This window comes from Vespa velutina, chromosome 24 (assembly GCF_912470025.1).
Source record: "Vespa velutina chromosome 24, iVesVel2.1, whole genome shotgun sequence".
Lineage (NCBI taxonomy): Eukaryota > Metazoa > Arthropoda > Insecta > Hymenoptera > Vespidae > Vespa > Vespa velutina.
The window spans coordinates 750,355-770,354 of NC_062211.1; the positions used below are offsets into that span (position 1 = coordinate 750,355).

Sequence of the window (20,000 nt, forward strand, 5' to 3'; positions counted from 1 at the left end):
TTGCTTTAATATCCATACAATTTTGCAACTATAAAAACCTAAGAAGAGTTATTACCTGAGGGCTATAATACTGCATATAATCAAGTTGGCTCTTCTGTTGAGCACAGCTTGGCGGCGGCGGTGGTAAGGTCGCCGTAGGATGAACAAGACCATGGGTACCATGTGCACCAACCTGAAGATGATGTTGCAACTGATGATGGAGGTTTCTCTTGTCGTCGCCACTCTCGCTGCTGGTGTCATGATGTTGCATATGATGGGTGGGTGTATGCGGATGACTCAGACTTGTGCCGTGAGTCTGATGATAGGAGTGAGGACTTGAGACCGCAGCGGGAGGTGGTAATTGGTACATACTAGAAGTTTGTTGGTGTTCAACCATTTGCTGTTGTTGTTGTTGTTGTTGTTGTTGTTGTTGTTGCTGTTGAACGGCACAAGCCGACGGTTGTTGTTGTTGTTGCTGTTGTTGCTGAACGACAGATTGTCTTTTGGCTTCGTCGCCAGACTCGCTACTTGAATCACCAAGACCACCACCATGGGTTTTGTCTTCCCTTTGACCGCTGGAAAAAAAAGCAAAGAAAAAAAAATCCTTGTATAAAATTTACATTAATTCTTGCATCTAGACATTTTAAAAGTCTGTTCTATGTATAATTTATATATATATATATATATAGAGAGAGAGAAAGAGAGAGAAAATAATTTTCAAAACGATCTTATTCTTATTAGATTATATTATTTAAAAATTAACATTTAAAAGAGTAATTGTGAATGTGTAAGTGTTATTCAAGGAGAATCCAAGATAGTAACGCGAAACGCAGAACCCATGTGTGATCAGCAATGAATCCGAACGGGGAGAATGTAGAAAGTATCGAAATAATATCGAATAAGATAATACCGTTGTCCGTGTGTAAAATACGAAGAAAAGGGTACTTGAGTCCCGTGTACTTGTGAATTAAGGGTATATAGAAAGAAAGAAAAGAGAGGGAGAGGGAGAGAAAGAGAGAGAAATCGCAAAGTGTACATGTGGTATGTACATGTATGTACGTGTCTATGTGAGAGAGGGAGAGAGAGAGAGAAAGAGAAGGGAATGGAACAACGAAACGAAGAGACGAAGAAAAAAAAGAGAGAGGCGCTTCGGACATCTCGTAAACTCAATTTAGCAAGCTGGACCTCCTCGAAGTCTCGAAACACGTGGGACCCGAAGTTCCTGACTTCGTGGCTGGCTGACTGCTCTCTCTCTCTCTCTCTCTCTCTTTCTCTCTCTGCCTTTCTTATATTCTTTCCGTCTTTCTCTTCTTCTACATTCTTTTCCTCGCGCTCCTTCGCGCATCCAGGTACACGAGCAATCGTTAAGCACTTGTTTTACAAGTCGTTTAGACATGCCCGCCGCGATACGGCTCTGTCGCAAGTGCCTCGACACTTGTCTACGGGGTGTTTCAAGAACCGGTCTCCAGAATCAACCTTAGATGCTACTGCCAATTGATAAGATAGACAGAAAGAGAGAGAGAGAGAGAGAGAGAGAGAGAGAGAGAGAGAGAGCTCGCGATTCTCATTGAGGAATAAAAATGGAGGATGATTCGTTTGGTTAATGAATGACACTATCTTATAAACTTGACGTGTTAAATTTTATTCCAAAAAAAAAAAAAAAAAAAAAAAGGAAAAAAAAAGGGACAGAGAAATAACATGGAGAGTCATTTGTTTAAATATAATCGCTTCTACAATCAAGGATAATTTGATTTCAAACGAATTTATATTTATTGTGCTGAGAGAGAAAGAGGGGATTGGGGGGGGGGGGGTTATAAGGGATTAGGAAAGAGCAGAGAGGAAGGAAAATTTAAATGATGTCGAGGAGACACAAAGTCGTAATGAAGTAATAAATTTACTAAGTGACACGCAAGTCAAAAATATAGAAATGTTCCATCACGATAATTTATTTTCTATCAAATCATCCAAATAATAATTGATTGGCGATCTTGAATATAAATATTACGAGGGGAAATTATAGATCGAGTTTTATTATTATTGGCACGTATATAGAAACGTGTTGTAAACGCGCGAGCTTTAAGAATGATTGACAAAACAGTGCCAGAGAGGAGAGGAATATTACGACGACATATGCACTTTCAATGCAGCCAAAAACACGAAGATCGACCGAATCCATTTATCCATCCATCCTTGAATATATTATAATAACAATAACAATAACAATAATAACAATAACAATAATAATAATAACAACAATGAATGAAATTCTTGAATCTTGATTTCTGTACGTATGGAACGAGTTAATTAATTGATCGAATCATCGCAGATTTTAAAAAAGGTCCCAAAACATGGAGGCGACACGCGTGGCAAATGCGAACCGTTTACGAATTTACGGAATCAAAGACTCTAAAAGAAATTTCATGACGAGCTATCGCTTGTGTCTTCGTTAAAATTCAAATTCTGGAATCCACCACCGCTGGTGGTGTCCGCGATGGAAACGAGATGTTAGGATGCGATTCGTCGAAGATCCCACGAGAGAGAGAGAGAGAGAGAGAGAGAGAGAGAGAGAGAGAGAGAGAGAACAAGAAGAGGAAGAAAATAAAAAAGAAAAAAAAGAAGAATAAAATTAACGACGTTGAACGTGGTTGGTTTTAGGGATGGTTCAGGTCGAAGAAGACGGGGAAAGACGCAAGCACGATAAATCTGTTCGGCAGGTGAAAATCTCGTCGTACGGTCCCACTCTTGGATAGGACGTTCAGAGAAGAATTATTTCCAGGAGACTCTTGTGCCGAGGAGATGAGATCCCTACATGTGAACAAGAGAGACAGAAGAGAGACAGAAAAGACAGAAGAGAGAAAGAGAAAAAGATAGCAAAAGTTGTTCGGTGGTGTTTGTAAAACTGATGATGATCGTGATGGTAGTAGTTGTGCGTGCTCTTGCTGGTGTCTTTTGGAGACGCAAGTTTCATGCCACCCGTTGTATAGCAGAGCCTATAACCCGACGGAGGTGTCCCCAGGTATGCCTTATCCGTCCAAGGATCGCGCAGTAAATTTATCCGCATTGCACCAAACCAACGGAAAGAACGAAGCTCTTTCGGGCATTATTATTTTCATTAGGATTTGTGACTCATCGCGTGTAGGAGACATTTATTTCGTGCTCGTTCCATGAGACACCTACTACTACTACTACTACTACTACTACTACTATTACTACTACTACTATCACTATCACCACTCCCCCCCCCCGGACAAACTTAAGAAAAAGAAGAACACAGAAAAAGAATCATCAATATTGACTTTTTCTTTCTAAACTATCCATTTTTCTTTCATCTTTTATTTTTATTCTTTTTCTCCTTAGAAAACAAAAAAGAAATAAAATAATAATAATAATAATAATAATAATAATAATAATAATAATAATAATAATAATAAAATACTTTACCAATTAATGATCTATAATAATATATAATCAATTTGATTAATACAATTTTTAGGACAGTATCTAAAGCTGCATTATATTTTTTGTTCTTCTATCCGCGTTTCACGTCAACTTTTTTTATACGATTCGATGTTACGAAAAAAAAAAAAAAAAGAAAGAAAGAAAGAAGAAAGAAGAAAAAAAAAAGAAAACTTTTAAATTATTCATTTAATTTTCAGGTAATGGCGAAGCTCGAGAGTGATTTAAATCCCTGATAGAGATTTTATGGCATAAGAAGATGTAGAAATACGATTAGTCATAATAATTTCTAGGCAGAGTTGAGGAAAAAGAGAGAAAGAGAGATAATGATCGAAGACTTGGGTACTTGATTTTTTTAATCGTTAAGTTTATAAAAACAATAACATTTCTAGCAAAATTCCATCGAGTATAATAATTTGTTCGAGTTATCGAATAAGAAATGTTCATTGTTAATAAACGAAGTACATGTAGAATGAAAATATTAAAAATAAAAATAGAAAAAGAAAGAAAGAAAAGAAAAAGAAAAAAAAAAATAATACAAAAACTATATTTGTCATGTTTAATAGATGAACAATTGAAAAATCAATTTTCTATAATCAAATATAAATTTTATATATGTATATATATATATATGTATGTTTTGATCAAACAAATTAATTTATTTCCAGATCTAAAATAAGTAAAGGAAGCATGGAAGAAAGAGCACACATGTTGGCGCAGTGTGATACACGATTACCGAATATTTATCACCCTTTGGGAGTAGAGAAATTGGATGGAAGATTTAACAAGAGAGGAGAACATTACGAGGGATCTTCACAACTTTGACCCCCAAGGTCGTCTCTCTCTCTCTTTCTTTCTTTCTTACTCTCTTTTGGACGATATCGCGAACAGGTTCGAATAAAGTGTAGGACAACGCAAGGGGGCGACAGAACCGATATAATCCGATTTTACGAGGAGATTTCTCCCTGCAAGGGAGGAAGGGGGAAGGAAAGAGAGAGAGAGAGAGAGAGAGAGAGAGAGAGAGAAAGAGAGAGGGAAAAGGGAGATGTTATCTCAAGAGTGTTCCCCTACTCTCTTAGCGTGTCCCAAGCGATATAAACTTAGACGCGAATTAGTGGGAATCGTGCGATCCGATAGCATCTCATTTTGCAGAAGAAAAGAGAAGAAGAGAGGAGGTGAGGAAGAAGGAGGTGGAAGAAGAGAAGAAAAGAGGACTGTGTTATGGTCAGAAATTTATCCAGAAATGAAATTACCAATTATACTAATCCCATCTAGCGCCGCGTTCATGTTTCTTACATGCGAACGTTATCGGACTTACTACTTTTATACTTTTATATATGTCACACAATACAAAAACTTTCTCTAATAATTTCTGTTTCAACAAAATAAGACCGTAGTAATCTTTTAAATCTGGTATACCGATTACATCTATTTTGTTTCCTTTTGTTTCTTCGTTTGTGATTTTCTCTTTTGTTGTTTTTCGAAGAATCCAATGCTCATGCGGAACAATTTTATTTGTAAATCTATTTTTATATTTCAGTATGTATCAATTAAATTATCAAGAAAATAATGATAGAGAAAGAGAAAGAGACAGAAAGATAGAGAGAGAAAGAAAGAGAGAGAGAGAGGCGATGAAAGATCGAAATCCTCCAACAGAGTATTTTGACATTTTTGTCTAAAGACTTCTCTAGTAAAGTCAAGCAGATAGAAAGTTGTAGAATGGTAGCCAAGAGAGTTAAGGGAATGAAAGAGATAGACAAACAAAGAGAGAGAGAGAGAGAGAGAGAGAGAGAGAGAGAAAGAGAGAGATCAGAGATTTCGACTTCTATTCTGGTCGAGATGCGATCCGATTGCGCTCCTTGCTGCGTTAGAAACGCGAGACAATATTATTAGACTCCGCTTGAGAACGAAAAGAGAAGGTTGGAAGAAGAAGAAGAAGAAGAAGGAGAAGATGGAGGAGGTGAAGGAGAAGAGTAAGAAAGAAGATGGGTGTCCCTCTACGTACTATGTTGTCAACTGTTTGAATCGATGCTGCCAAGACGATTAATTCAAAGTGATAATTGAGCAGCGAATTGAATCGTGTCAGTGGTATTATATATTATATAGTTGCATGAAGCTCCTTTGAAACCTGATAACATTGATATTCATTTTAGCTTCCATATCAGACCCCCTCTCTAGGATTATTAAAATAACACTAGGGGAGGAAGGAGTAGTGGTTAGTATATGATAAGCAGCAATATGCTTATCAAGTCATTTGTTTTCACTTGACCAATGTAAAGTAGTAGTAGTAGTAGTAGTATCAGTAGCAGTATCAGTAGCAGTATCAGTAGCAGTAATAGTATAGTGTAATGAGTAATAGTAGTAGTAGTGTAGTAATAGTAGTAGTATACTAATAGTAGTAGTAATAGTAATAGTAGTAGTATATTAATAGTAGCGGTAGTAGTAATAGTGTAATGAGTAGTAGTAGTAGTAGTAGTAGTAGTAGTAGTAGTAGTAGTAGTAGTAGTAGTAGTAATAGTGTAGTAAGTAGTAGTGTAATAGAAATAGTGTAGTGAGTAATAGTAGTAGTAGTAATAGTGTAATGAGTAGTAGTGATAGTAGTAGTAGTGTAGTAATAGTAGGTAGTAATAATAGTGTAATGAGTAGTAGTGGTAGTAGTAGTGTAATAATAGTAGTAGTAGTAATAATGTAATGAGTAGTAGTGGTAGTAGTAGTAATGTAATAATAGTAGTAGTAGTAATAGTGTAATGAGTAGTAGTGGTAGTAGTAGTAGTGTAATAATAGTAGTAGTAGTAATAGTGTAATGAGTAGTAGTGGTAGTAGTAGTAGTAGTAGTAGATCTCTTTTTCACGCTTATTTCTTTTCTTTTCCCATAGGATTTAACAGCATACACAGGTTCCACAGAGAGATTGTCACGACTTTAATGCACCATATAACAGGATAAACCTTTTAAAGTAGAAGAGGACTAAGAGAGAGAGAGAGAGAGAGAGAGAGAGAGAGAAAGAGAGAAAGAGAAGGGGAGAGAGAGAAAAGGTGTATCACATATGATTCTTATAGGAAGGAAAGTAAACTTAAAAATTGGTTCTCCTGTTTGTCGCTATAACGGTAGAGAAATATGGAGAATCTTTTCTTGAGTATACCTCTCTAAAGATCTGGACTATACGAAAAAAAGAGAGGGAGAAAGAGAAAGAGAAACAAACTTCCTCCTCTCTTTTTACCTATGCATGGCAGGTGAGCCTCTCTACGAGTACCAGTAGAAACATCACCACAGCAAGAGCAGTAGCAGCAACAGCAGCAGCTGATTCTATAACCAGATACGGAAGAATTTCTTTGGTCTAAGATAATGGGAAGGGAATAGTCTCTTTCTAGCGTGTACACATTCGAGCTAACTTCTGTTTACAAACTCCGCAGGACTCATCTCCTGATCCTAGACCTCGTGTGCCCGTGGTGCCTTTTCCATTTTCCTTTTACCTGAACGAACAATTTCTTCCCTCCTCCTCCTCCATGTCTATTCGCATTCTCTTGCGAAACGTCAAAAGAATATTGCTCGAATATTATTCCGAATATTTTCTTTTTGTTTTTTGCCGATTCTAACAAACAAATATTCCTTCTACTTTTAGTTTTATAATCTGGAGGATGGACAGGGGAAGGGAATTAACGTTACCAAAAGGTATATGTATAGTAAATGATGATAACTACCTGTGAATAATCCTATGTTAAATCGCATTATTTATCATACGAATCAGTTAACTCACATCGGTTTTTCAATTTTGACAGAAAAACTAAGTTACTTTCGAAAGAAACAGGTAAAAACGCCAGAAACTTGGCGGTCAAACAACACGCAGAAGAATCGAGAGAAAGAAAGAGAGAGAGAGAATGTTAAAACGCTTTTGGTGTTTTAGAATTCTTTAATCCGGATTAAGGTGAACCTGCCACTCGGTAGTCCTTCTCAAAGGATAGATATCTACTCCATTGTCTCGTTAATATCTTTAACTTTCTTACCAATTTTTATTATTTTTTTTCTCTCTGTGTGTTCTTTTTCAACCAAAGGCATTTATAAATTTCTCATATAAATTATATATATATATACCGAAATTATTATATTTTTATAATTTAATGAATGAATGAATTTTTTGTTTTCTTTTCCTTTTATCATAAATAAACGATATTTTAATTCTAGATCGAAATATATGAAAATTTAATAGCAAAATTAAATGAAGAAGAACGATAATTCATGATATATATATATATATATCATTTATAACAATTTGAAAAGTTACCGAGCCGGTCTCTACTTTGGCAGTAACATGTAAGTAGTACTTGAAGATCGGCAAGGAAATGAATGGCGCGCCATGGCGTTATATCTGACTGATTTGACGTTATTCAACAGGAATTGCACGTAGGAATGCGTATGCCAAAGAGCACACACGCACGAGGAAGAACGTGCCAGGGAATACGAGTTTTCGTGCCAGACGTCGTTTAGATTCCCTCTTCCTCCCCCTCCTCCTCCTCCTCCTCCTCCTCAACCTCCTCCTTCTTCTTGTATTCTCTCGTTGAGAAGGCAAAATGCGCACCGTAAAACTCTGAGATGGCTCTCGAAACGTCTTATATATATATATATATATATATTCGGCGCTGCCACGCTTTTATATCTCTTCCATATTATCTGTTAAAGGTACTCGTATAAATAGGTTTCGTATAGATTGAGTATAACAATTAAAAACATTTATCATCGGTGATAAATTTTCATCTATAAACGAATCATCTCTCTAATAAAGGTATCTTTTATAAACCCATTATAAGCGCATTAGAACAAAATTTGGAATAAACCCTAAGAATATTTTCATTTTGATTAGTATTTTAATACCATTGACTTTCTAGAGGGGAATTAAATAAAACTATCAACGATTAAACATCATAAGATCTCTCTCTATCTCTCTTTCAAAATATTTGCTTTCATAAGATTTTGAAAAGGATGGAAGAAACATTTGTTATCAAGGGATATAGTTCGTGCTAAAGCATTAAATTAGAAAAGAAAAAAAAAAAACAAAAAAGAAAACATTAAATTATAGATAAAATTAGGAGAGGATAAAGAGATTAGTTTGGCCTCAAGGAACTATCACTAGCCGTTAAGTCGGATAGCCTCGATATTATACGATTAAGTCATCTGGCACTATTGTGCAAACTCTGACGAGATGGACGAGATTTCTTTGGTAGAGATATGTCTCAAGGAATATTTGCTTTAATGTCTTCTGGGCGACATGCAATTTCCTCTACTCTGACATGAATTTCCTCATCGCATAGCCTAAAAACTTGGAGACAGTTACGAAGAAGATTCTCATTTGTTCGTTCGTTCGTTCGTTCGTTCGTTCGTTCAAGGGTGTTTGTTACTCCGTCAGAATACAAGTTATAATACTTCTCTCTCTCTCTCTCTCTCTCTCTCTCTCTCATTGCTTTAGAGTATGAAAACGCATACGATCCCATCAGGATCAGATCCAAATTAACTTGCTCTAAATAAAACGCAATACGCAATTCCATTAGCCCCAACATCCATTTGTGCTATTTCAAATCATTTTCTGTTTTAGGAACATTGATTCATCAAATGAATCAATCATATCAAACCTACAAACTTACGTTATATAATTATAATCAGAGAGTTAATTATCGTACCTCGATATGTCTCACAATCAAAGAGTATCATATTTTCAACGACTCTGGATAGATTTTTTCTTTTTCCCTTCCACCCCCCCCCCCGACCACCATGTAGAGCAAGCTTCATAGCATTCGGAGAAAACAATTCCAATGGTGTAAGGATAGATCTCTTAACGAAGGAATATTAGAATTGCTCAATGATCCTTTCTCTTTTCTTCACGCAAGTTAAAACAAGCAACGAATTAGTTAAAACAAAGAAGAAAAAAAAAGAGAAAAACAAATGGAAAAAAAAAAGAAAGAGTAAATTAAATCCAAAGATTTACTGGTTATATTGGACTCACTTAAATAATAACAATAATAACAATAATAATAATAATAATAATAATAATAATAATAATAATCGGACAACGTGTGTTTGATTTAAATTATCGCCGATCTATCGTTCTTAGCAAAACAAATAACACGCAAGTTTACGACGAAGATAAAAGGAAAAATCAAAAATAAATTATCTTACTAGCCAGACGTAGGAGCAAAGAAAAACAACAACATGAACAACATCATCATCATCATCATCATCATCGTCATATCGGTGATCGTTCGAATTATACATATATGCGTCGATGGGGAACACAAACACACACAACACACACAAACACGCATGATGATGATGATCATCGTCATCATCATCATCATCATCCATCCGTACACGAAGTAAATTCTGGGAATGTGCGTGCATGAATGAATGCCCCCTCTGTCCCCTTATTCGCTTCTAAAAAAGAGACGAGGTACATAAGCAACGATGGGGAAAGGGAGAAGAAGAGAGGTAGTGGAGAAGGAGAAGAGGCAGAAGAAGAAGGAGAAGAAGAAGAAGAAGAAGAAGAAGGAGAAGAGACGAAGATGAAGCAAAGAGAAAGAGAGAGAAGAGGATTGTTCTTTTTCATGACGAGACTCCGCACGAGGCGGGCCCTTTTGGTCCTTAACGTGCGCATATGTGGCCTCCCTTCTTTCTCCCTCGCGTGGCCTGTCAGATTTGACGTGGTCTTCTTTAAAGCGGCTTTCCACGGAGGGGAAGAGAGACTGAGAAAGAAAGAGAGAGAGAGAGAGCCCTATTCGCCTTTTTTGTTCTCCCAAGTCCGAAAAATGGCCGAGGCAAAACCCAACATGGCCGGTCCCGTCGTCGTCGTCGTCGTCGTCGTCCTCCCTTTTTCGACGAAAAAGGGGATTGCCGACCTTCCCTTCCATTCCCCTTCGCACCCCATCCCCCTCTTTCTCTCTTTCTCTCCCGCCGGAAGAGACCCTGGACCACGCGTCCTCACAAATGCACATTCACCGTCGCGACGTGTGTACTGTAATCTTTTTTTTCCCTTTCCTCTCTCTTCTCTTTCTTTCTTTCTTTTTCTTTTTTTTACTGTTGTGCATGCACGGTCCTCTCCTCTCTTCTCCATTCCTCACCTGGTCGCTCCCTCTCTCAATCTTTCTGGGATTGTGCATCGTCGAATGTAATCTGTTCCAAACGCACTGTCCCACGTGCGAGAGACTTTTGTACCGAACAATGTGATAATGTGATCAGATGTTATAATAAATTTGAAAAAGACTACATTGCTATTGGGAATTTGCAATATGAATGAAATAGATATTTAATATAAATGCACCATGTATTTTTGATGTAACGCAACAAGATATGGTAAATAGATAAACATTCGTATGTGATCGATACTAGTTGTGTTATTCTAATAATAACATGATGAAATTGAGGAATGATATAATTACAAGAAATGTATTAGCTTATATCCTCGGGTATTATAACCATTGTGTGATTCTCTAGGCCATATGATGTCATCGGTTTTGAAGTATAGACAAAGTCACCGAAAGAGTAACACCACGTGGGTTATTTTGGTCCAATATCTTCTGTCACTTTGAGATAGTCTTTTGAACGTCGACCCAAAGACGATGACATAACTAGGCCAAGACGACGCCAGTGTTAAGAACTTGATTGATCGAAACGTTAAGGTCAACGCCTACTATTTCCTTTAGCCAACTTTGGATTATTAAGGAAGTTAGTTAAAAAAAAAAAAAAAAAAGAAAGAAAGAAAAAGAAAAAGAAGAGGATAATTTTATCGAACAATGAAAAAATAATCACGAGCTTTTTAGACCTTCTACTACTTCTTTTTTTTCTTCTTCTTTTTCTAGAAACAAATTCGAAGAAAATTTCAATGATCGACCGATGCTCATTTGGAAAATCCAAAGGAAACAACAAATGGGAAACGTTTGGAGGTAGGTCTTCTGTGTTCGCGGAATGGTTTGTGGATGTCATCGGCGCGGTCCGCGAGACACGTTGACAAGATAGGGTTCTCTGGTTTCAGACACGCAGAGCGCGCTACTCAGACACCGTGCATGCTGTAACCGTAAACCAGGCGCTGCTGAAGCTGCTGCTTGCTGCTGCTGCCGCTGCTGCTGCTGCCGCCGCCGCCTCTGCCTCTATACCGTGTGCCGTTCCTACTTCACGGGACACAGTGTTCGTAGCTATTTTGGGGACGTCAGCGGCACGAGAACGATATGTACATACGAATTTCTCTCTCTCTCTCTCTCTCTCTCTCTCTCTCTCTCTCTCTCTCTCTCTCTCTCTCTCTCTCTCTCTCTCTCTCTCCTCTCTTTTGCCTGACTTGGACAACACGTTAGCCTTATTCGGCAAACACTAAAACTTACTCAAAGCCCATAAACATCAATATAATGATGATGTAAATGTCGATCGATGATAAAGTAAGTTTTCCAAAACTTGTTCGATTAACACAACGTTGAGAATGTCATGGATAGTCATTCAATATTGACAACTTTATTACAAATATTTGTAAGATTTCTTTCAGAGAGTGAGAGAGAAAGAGAGAGAGAGAGAAAGAGAGAGAGAGAGAGAGAGAGATGACATTTCGAAGATGAAGATTTTATATATACCTTCTAACAAACGTTTTACATCTATTATATCTCATCCAATGAGAAAGAGCATGATTACATTTATCTTGTAACTTTTATCTAGAAATATTTATGATAGATATTATTAAGATGATTTCTAATAAAATCAATCGGATACTTACTTAATGCGTTAACGATAGTATGATGGTATTAATAAAAGATTATGAACATACTATAATTTTGTCGTGTTCATTTAAATGTAACTTTTGGATATCGATATGTTTTCTCGATAGGAGAAAATTTACATTGAAATTATGCCAAGAAGATGAATCCCCGCAAAGGTAAAAGCAAGAAGTTCAGTTTTGCTGTTCCAGAACAAGGAGAGAAAGAAAAAGAAAGAGAGAGAGAGAGAGAGAGAGAGAGAGAGAGAGAGAGAGAGAGAGAGAGAGAGACTAGAGTACACTCCTGTTATAGCTCGAAGAATGGCTAGCCGGATGGCCACAACCGGTAGCGTGGGTTGCCACCGCGATTCCTTCGATACGTCGACGATCACGAGATCGATTTCCATCAAAGTCGATGTGTCGAGGAGCCACGATATATCACCGATCGACTTCCATCAAAGCCAAAGCGCGCTGAGGGAGGAGAGAGGATACACCTCTCGTCCCTGTTTCACCTATCTAGCGTTCAACTCTCCAGAGAGTACGTTTTTCTTCGCGATGTAAGATGAATCATAGCTTTTTCTTTACGTCTCTACGTCCCTACGTATCCTTTCATAATAATATAATACACAGCTACTTCTTGCCTGATATTATATACAACGATCATCTAATATTTTTTTTTTTTATCTTTTTATTTATTTATATATTTATTCTTTTTTTCTTTTTCATCCTTTTTTTTTTTTTTTTTATCAATGATCCCGGGAATTTCATTACTCATTTCATAACTCGTTGGCCTTTGCCTAAAGTTGGCCTACTAAATTATAGTAACCATAATTGACATCACTGCAAATTATAATGTATTAAAGTGTATAAAGTTGTAATTGAGAGATAATAATTCCTGAACAAAATGTGGTAAAGCAGGCGCCATTTCGAAGTATCGTACGAATGGCGAGGTAAAAAGCGAGAGCTACTACACTTTCTCTCTCTTTCTCTCATTCTCTCATTCTCTCTCTCTCTCTCGCTTTCACCCCTCTTATGTTAGGGTCTCAAAACTCCCTAGGTTTTCAGGAAGAGTCAATATTGGTGCAGCCACCCACGTCCAACCCTTGGCAAGGACCCGACTACTATTATCTCTCTCTCTCTCTCTCTCTCTCTCTCTCTCTCTCTCTCTCTCTCTCTCTCTCTCTCCTCCCCCTTCTCGATAGAACTTATACTTTTTTCCTTTCAATACTTCTATCTTTATCTCACTCTATTCTACCTCCTCCTCTCTCTCTCTCTCTCTCTCCCTCTATCTCAGCCCTCGCACACAGCTGTCCCTTTCTACATCCGGGAAGTGCTATCTATCTATCGTCTTCTCTATCCCTTCCTTGAAAGCTTCGATTTAACCCTCCCTCCCCCAACCCTCATTTCATCCCTTCTATCCCTTTTCCCTCTTCTCCACATTTTTCCGCGCCCACTTCATTTTTCTCTCATTCCAATCCCTCATCCCCTATTTCTCTTTGTGTCTACCATAAAGATGTCTCAACGTAATTAAATGTAAATACCGTTGATGGTCGCTTGAAGAATTACTAATAATCGAGCCGAATCAAAACTGATAAGACAGAGAATAGAAAAAGAAAGAATTAGAAGAAAAATCATTATTCGTCGAAAACAGAAGAATTGTAACAAGAGAGATCGTGCTTTATAAATATTACTATGAGAAGCAAAACAAAAAAAAGAAGAAAGAAAACGAAAAAAAAAAAAAAATAAAAAGAAAAATTAATGCGGCTCTCTCTCTCTCTCTCTCTCTATTGCGATCCTTTCGATCAGTTTGCGTAGTCCAATGACAAGGAAGACAAGGGGATGAAACGAAAATGAGGGTGAAGTTGATGGTAAAAGAGGGATAAAGAAAGAGAGAGAGAGAGAAAGAGAGAATAAGAGAGCGAGACAGACTACGAGGGCGTTGGTGAGGGTGAGGGAGAGTCTATGTAGGACGGGTACATTAGCAAACTTTTGTTGACACTGAGAACAACGCGGCGAAGCCATTACTGGCTGCTACGACCACGTAGGATGACAACGACGACGACAACGACGACGACGACAATGACGACGACTACAACGATGATGCCCATATAACTCAACGATGGCTCATCCTGCCAAGAAATCGATTGCAACGAAGACGAAAGCCACGTCGGAAGATGGCTGAAGAATCGTTTAATTCTACATAGTCCATTAACTACATAATATCTCAATAATCATTTATTTGAATGCATAGATTAAATATCTGATATAATGTGATTTTTTGAGAGATATTGAATTTAAAGTTTTTATTGAATCATTTTTCAAGTTTTTTTTTTTTTTTTGTGTGTGTGTAAATAAAATGATATTATGAATGCGTTGAGGGAGATACATTATAAAAGTATAATATATCCAAAAAAATTTTCATACGATCATAATACAACAAACACAATAATATCAAAAATGCAACAAAAGTGTCATACATAATATCAGATTTTTGAATGGATTCACAAATATTTTTAAATGTGATTATCGCTTAATTTTTTTCTTTTCGCTATCCAACAAAAACGTTGAAGTTTAATTTATCATTATTATTATAATTATTTTGTATCCATTTATTATTATTATTATTATTATTATTATTATTATTATTATTATTATTATTATTATAACTTTTCTTTTCTCAGTTCAGCATGACGTAAAACAAAAATAAAAGGACCAAAATTTGAAATCGACGGCATCTCACAAAGAAAAAGGGAACATCTTTCTTTCTCTCTCTCTGTCTCAACATTATTTATCTTTGGCATCCTTTATGTTGTTCTTAACCCTTGAAGTCAAAAGAAACGGACCGATCGGGATCGGACTTTGCAGAGAAGATCACTGAAGGTACGGAAATGCAGAAGGAATAACATGTTTTGAGAGGGTAATAAAAGTGTTCGGAAGCATCGTAACCATGACTTGGGACAAAGAAAACTGGATCGGCCATTTCCAAGTATGAAAATTGTTAAAAGAGAGAAAAAGAGAGAGAGAGAGAGAGAGAAAGAGAGGGGTAAACAACTAAATGTATACTTAGATCTCTTTCTCTCTCTCTCTCTCTCTCTCTCTCTCTCTCTCTCTCTCTCTCTCTCTCTCTCTCTCTTATTTTCAATATAAAACAATAACCAAATTGTTTTATATTGACCAATGAAATAAATATATACAATAAATGATAATTTATATTCTTCCAGGAAAACAAACGGAAGCATTCGTGGGATCGATGATTTTACAGCGAATCGAATATGAGTCAGATGAAAAAGAAAGATTGCAAATGGAAAATGTTGATGTGTATATTAGATAAGAGAGAATCAAAGAACGAGAGGGATGGTAGAAGGGGTGGGGGTGGAGGAGATCGTTCCTCGTTCGAAGAGAAGGGGAGGAGAGAGAGAGAGAGAGAGAGAGAGAGAGAGAGAGAGAGAGACTGCATAACTCAATTGTTTACGTTTCTACGTTGCAGAGATAAAGAGAAGTCTCAGCATCCTCCGTTGTAATAAAAAGTGCAGACACAGCTACACTTCGTAAAATGTGTAAGAAGACCGAGGAGAAACGAAAAGAATATATGACGAACCTAACTACGAATACTACGGACAAAGTAAGAAGAGAGGAGGATGAGAGATCATTGGAATAATAAAAGACAATGCGTTGTCTCTCTTAAAGCTGCGTTCTAAAAATGCGTCTTCTCTTAGTTCTGAGTTCACTAGAACAATATATATAAGCAGCACTGAGCTCTGATAGTATCCGATAACATAAAACGTGCGAAGCTAACGGAAGAGTCCAACTTTGTTTTCAAAATGTTAAGATATGAAAGATGCTGATCAGAAGATTCGAGATGGCGCCGTTAAAGAGTCTAGACCGTTCGTTCGTGTTCTTATCACAAATACGAGACGACGTGGTCCTTGTGTTATTTATTTTTCAAGCGATAAAAAACTTTGCGATTATCGTTTAAAACAATCATTACATGATACCGTGTTATTTAATCTAAAAGTAAATCGTTAGAATAATTTTCTAATATAATTTTTCATCTAAGAAATTTAAAATATAAGGAATGATCGATTGTTCGTTCATTTGATCCAAAAGTAAATCTCTATAATAATTATCCAATATAATTTTCTCGGAGAAATTTAGAGCATAAATAATGATCGACTTTCCATTCATTTGATCCAAAAATAAATTACCTATAATAATTTTCCAATATAATTTTCTCCAAGAAATCTAGAATATAAATGATGATCTATTTGGAAAACAACGAACGGAAAAAAAAAATACTTCATCGATATTTTAATAAGAAACGTGTAAAGGATAAAGGAAGAAATTGAATGAAAAGTCGACGCGGCGTCAAAGTGAAAAAAGTCAAACGATTTAATGGAGATACCCAAGGGAGAATTAATACCACCATGGATTGAATATATGATGTCTCTTGTATGTTGGCAGACGCCCACAACAAGACGCCCCTGTCCCAAGGGACAAAACGCGGGACCAGCGCGTTATCATCATCGATATAAAATAACTACAGGAATGGCAATTTTAAAAGCGTTACCCATCACTAAGTATCTGTTTTTTTAATAATAGATCACTACGAGAGATAAAAATCGTATTACCATTAATGAACGTATAAACGTCGTTTCTAAAAGCGATGATTTTCATTTTCATGAAAAAGACGCGATCGTTGAACAAATATTGAATACAGTACTATAATAAAGAGGATAGTAAAATAAAATAGGAAAGAGAATGAGGTGAATGGAGAAGGTGGGTTAAAGAGGAGGGGGGGATTGATGAAACATTGTCTCTATGTCGATACAGAGGGGGAAGGGGGAGAGATAAGGAAGACAAGCAATGAAAGTATATAACGTGCGTTGTAGGGGTGGAAGCTTTGTGGGATTTCCTGTAATTAATATGCCAGGAATGATGTCCTGGCGTATCCAGGATATTCTACTACTATAACAACCAGTACACGAAAAGCTATTGGCAGGACACTAGACCTATCTCTCTTTCTCTCTTTCTTCTTCTTTATCCTCTTCGTCTCTCTCTCTCTCTCTCTCTCTCTTTTTGTCTCTCTTTCTTCCTTTCTCTTTTTCTCTAGACTGACCGTCTCTCTCTCTCTCTCTCTCTCTCTCTCTCTCTCTCTCTCTCTCTCTCTCTCTCTCTCTCTCTCTCTCTCGTTCTCTCCCTTTTTTTGCTTTCGACCTCGCTTGCTTTCGTTCATGGGAATATACAGAAGCCATAAGAAATTCGATACGTTTCTTGTGGCGTGACGTGGTACGGTGGTGGTGTATACCGTGCCGACTGACTTTACCATGATGGTGCTTCCCACTTCCTCCCTTTGGCAAACTCCTTCTTCTCTTTTCTATTTCTCTCGCAAATACAGGATAAATAAGCTCTGTCCTAACCACTATTCGCATCGATGAGTTCCTTCCAAAAGAAAAAAAGTCGTCATGACTCCCATATAACCTCTATGGTTAGATAAGAAGAACGTTATTACTGCAAGCGCAGTACTCTATTTGCAGAAAGTCTTCTCGTTCATTCATAAAACAAGGAAACCATTTGAAAGCACACCATCGAGAATATAATACTAATAGTATTATCGATTGAACGATTAATCACGAAAATACGTTCGTTTCTTAATCGAATATCTATAACTTTTTAATAGGATTTGTATTATATTTATTTATTTATTAATCCTTTGAGTGCCATGGACGCATATATGACGTTTGACAAAAGCAATCGGTGTATGACTACGGGCGCATATATGCGTCCATAGTTTATCAATTCTTATGACCATTTCTCGCGTTTGAGATAATAATTTCAAGTTAATCCCTTGCGGTAAAATAACGAATTGAACACTCGTAATGTGACTACAATTACTATTAAATATGACAATAATTAATATAACTTAAAATTTTTAATGTATTGAATCTGATAATATCGTATCCTCTTTTATTTTTATGTAAATATCACAAATCATTATTACATATTGTTTACCGTTAGAACTACTAGATAAAAAACTAACAAATTTTGTTACTCAGTCGAATTTCATTCTTGTAAACATTAAGTGTAAACAACGATTATTATATTTTTACTAAAGGAAATAGTTATTGAAATATTTACTATAGTTGTGAAATAAACAACATAATGAATGGATAATAACAATTCTATCCAAATCAATAATATAATTTTAATTAACAATATGTATAAATCATAATATGAAGGATGTTTTTTGAAATAAAAATTAAATGATTATTTTATAGACAATTTTTTCACGATTAAATCGTACCGAAAAGGGTTTAAGATACGATTTACATGTTAATATATAGAATAAAATAATTAATTCTTATATCATTTAAATAGTCACACTTTTGCATATTCAATCGATGAAATTAATATTAACAAAAAAAGTATTCCTTTCCCAATTGATCGAAACCGCCAGCGATTTCTTGCTTCTGCCGAGAGTATTCAGCACTCAAAAAGGTTAATCGAATATCTATAATTTTTTAATAATATTTGATCGTTTATATTTATTAATCCTTTGAGAGACGTGGACGTATATACGCGTTTAACGAAAGCGATCATTGTGTGACTACGGACGCATATATGCGTTTATCAATTCTTTCGACCATTTCTCGCATTTGAGATAGTGTCGAATTAAGATATGATTTACATGTTAATATATTGAATAAAATAATTAATTAATTCTCGTATCAATTAAGTAGTTGGAGCTTTACGTATTCAATTGACGAAGTTAATATTAAAGAAAAAAGTATATCGTTCCCAGTGATCCGAAACCATTAATGACTGCTTGTGCTTACGCCGAGAATATTCAGCACTCAAAAGGGTTAATCGAATGTCTATAATTTTTTAATAGAATTTAATCGTTTATATTTATTTGTTAGAAGTAAAACAATTTCGTCAAGATTACGGTGTATATAATTAAATTCCATCGATAAATATTTTCAAAAGTATATTCGATGTATCATCGGACAGAAGAACGGGGGGGGGAGAGAGAAAGAAAGAGAGAAAGAGAAAGAGAGAGAGAAGAGAGAAAGAGAGAAAGAGAGAGAGAGAGAGAAACATGAACATGAATGTGAACGGAATCACGCGACGTGGGAGATGCGATGAGTAAACGCAAGAACAAGAACGAAAAGGAAGGAAGGAAGGAAGGAAGGAAGAAGAAGAGAAGGATGAGGAGGAGGAAAAGGAGAATGAGGAGGGGGAGGAAAAGGAGGAGGAGGAGGAGAAAGAAGAGAAGGAGGAGAAGAGAAGAACGCGTTATAGATGTGCTGTTACAGGGCCTTTGAATTTGGTCGGTCGTTTCTAAAATCGGATGTAGAGCAACGACCTTCGAAACAACACGAAACTACAGAAGAAGAAGAAGAAGAAGAGACGACTCCTACGCATTTTCTCGCTGCTCGTTTTACGATGCGACAGCTGAGATTCTTGCGAGTTGAAGTTGGTAGAGTCGGGGAAATCAGAGTCGCGGTAAGTATGTATATAAACTTTTGGTAGTAGTGAAGGGTGAGAGGAAGGTTTTTATCGATAAATATACATGTGTACATAGATACATGTATATATATATATATATATATGTAAAATCTACTATATCATTTTAGGATGATGATCCACTTAAGATCACTTATCTCAATCTAATTCGTTTGAAAAGAGGAAGAAGAAGAAGAAGACAAGACTCACCTATGTTCAGCGGCACGGTCTCTCTGTCTACGATTCTTAAACCAATTGCTAACTTGAGTTGTCGTCAGACCCGTGTTCTCAGCCAATTCGCGTTTTTCACGGGGCGATGGATAAGGATTGTTAGCGTACCAT

At 36.5% G+C, this 20,000-nt stretch overlaps 1 protein-coding gene across 4 annotated transcripts in view; it reads right to left on the minus strand.

The window, feature by feature from the left end:
* Positions 1 to 20,000, minus strand: part of LOC124957063 (homeobox protein SIX2-like) — a 37,402-nt gene that overhangs the window by 4,995 nt on the left and 12,407 nt on the right. For all 4 annotated transcript variants that reach the window (XM_047513711.1, XM_047513709.1, XM_047513710.1 and 1 more), the window contains 2 exons: positions 19,869 to 20,000; positions 56 to 554 (listed from right to left, as the gene is read on the minus strand). The exon at positions 19,869 to 20,000 is cut by the window's right edge and continues 103 nt beyond it. In XM_047513711.1, the coding sequence (XP_047369667.1) occupies positions 56 to 554; positions 19,869 to 20,000 (631 nt within the window). The remainder of the gene's footprint in view (positions 1 to 55; positions 555 to 19,868) is intronic.